This window comes from Polistes canadensis, unplaced genomic scaffold (genome assembly GCF_001313835.1).
Source record: "Polistes canadensis isolate GaletaPanama2010 unplaced genomic scaffold, ASM131383v1 scaffold_188, whole genome shotgun sequence".
Classification (NCBI taxonomy): domain Eukaryota; kingdom Metazoa; phylum Arthropoda; class Insecta; order Hymenoptera; family Vespidae; genus Polistes; species Polistes canadensis.
In genome coordinates, this window is record NW_014569735.1 from 94,078 (window position 1) to 95,805 (window position 1,728).

Below are 1,728 nucleotides of genomic sequence, written 5' to 3' on the forward strand. Positions count from 1 at the left end.
ATATATATATATATATATATATAATATATGTATATACAAGAGAGTTAAAGTAAAATGTTTAACGTGATTTATTACAGTTTCGATACGAGAGGACGTAGTACAATGGAACAAGGAAAACATTGGCAAAATTTTAGTCTCGATGGGCGTGCCTCCTTCCTTCATTCCGAGGAACCAGCTAAGCTCGTGTTAGACAACGTTCGGGAGACCGATGCTGCCATTTACAGATGCAGGGTCGATTTCAAACAGTCACCTACGAGAAACAGCAAAGTCAATTTTACGGTCATCAGTGAGTGTCCAAAGAGAGAAGGAAAGAGAAATAGAGAGATAGAGAGAGATAGAGAGAGAAGAAGCAAACGCTTAGTGGTCACATCGAGTTGCCGAGAAACTTGTTGTCTGAGTACCTTGTCCATGTTAGAGACTTTGTTCACTTTCCGATGCATCAGGAAGAGAATAGACAATTTGATATGTTTGTTCTCTCTCGAACCGATATGCATTTAAACGTTTACCTGCAAGAGTTCCTATATACGCAAACACAATTTATCTTTATATTACTTGTTAGTTCAATTTTCTTCCCAAGTTTACGCTTGATTTTTTTAATTAAACTTTCATCCCTCCCCTTCACCCCCTACGTCATCATCGGAAAATCGAATCTATCCGAGATGTCATAGATTTTGAAAAGAACCCCTGACGTATACCTTGTTCATAAATCTGAACGAGTTAACAAGTCGGCGTAAGGTGGAACGAACTTGTTCTCTTTCTTCTTCTTCTTCTTCTTCTTTTTACTTCCCATTTTTTTTTTTTTTCTTTACTTCTTTCCTTCCTTCCTTCCTTCCTTCCTTCCTTCTTTTCTTTTCTTCCATCTCTTGAAACTTTTGCTCGACGTCCATTAATTCAAGCGCATGCGACAACGACGAGAAGTACCAGGAACGTAAAGTCCGTTTTTAAACTTGATCCCTATTTCTTTTTGCAACTGGCATCGTGTTGTGAGAAAAGGATAAGAAGGAAACCAAGAGAAAGAGAAAGGAAGAAAGAGAAATGTTATCCACCGTGTAGTACTAAAAGGTTGGATAGAAATAAAACTAGCTAGTACTACCTGTCTCACTTTCATAGTCACAAATTGTAAATAATACTAGAATGTGACTTGACAAAAGAAAAAAGAAAATACTCGTTTATTTTTCGATGTGACAGAGGGGGGAAAAAAAAAAAAAAGAAAAAAAAAAGAGAAAAAGGGGGATATTTATATTGTAAAAATGATTGCAGTACCACCGGAACAACTTAGCATATTGGACGAAGGTGGATCTCATATTCCTCATTACATTCTTGGCCCGTACAGCGAAGGAGCGTCTCTCAATATTACCTGCGTTGCCGCCGGTGGTGAGTTTTTTTTTTGTTCTTTTTTTTTTTTATATATATATATACATACATAGCTATATATATACTTATATATTCGACCTATTTACATAAGTAAAAATCCATCGTTCTTTCTTTGACGTTACTCGTTTCCCCTTGTATTTTCCGATTTTAATATCGAAAGTCTTGTTCAAACAGGAGAAGTATTAAAAAAAAAAAACAAAAAAACAAAAAATAGTTACAAAATAGCTTACATTCTATTTAAAAAAAAATTCTATATAGTTTCATAAATGTTCTTATAAGATCATTCCTATCATTGTTTTATTCGTAACACATTATATTTCAATATAGTTTTACATTTATTTAAAAAATATATAT

The 1,728-nt window shown here is 34.2% G+C and overlaps 1 protein-coding gene across 5 annotated transcripts in view; it reads left to right on the forward strand.

The window, feature by feature from the left end:
- LOC106789518 (nephrin-like) overlaps positions 1–1,728 on the forward strand; it is a 27,654-nt gene that overhangs the window by 2,674 nt on the left and 23,252 nt on the right. For all 5 annotated transcript variants that reach the window (XM_014753795.1, XM_014753797.1, XM_014753796.1 and 2 more), the window contains exons 2-3: positions 78–286; positions 1,261–1,374. In XM_014753795.1, coding sequence (XP_014609281.1) covers positions 78–286; positions 1,261–1,374 — 323 coding nt within the window. The remainder of the gene's footprint in view (positions 1–77; positions 287–1,260; positions 1,375–1,728) is intronic.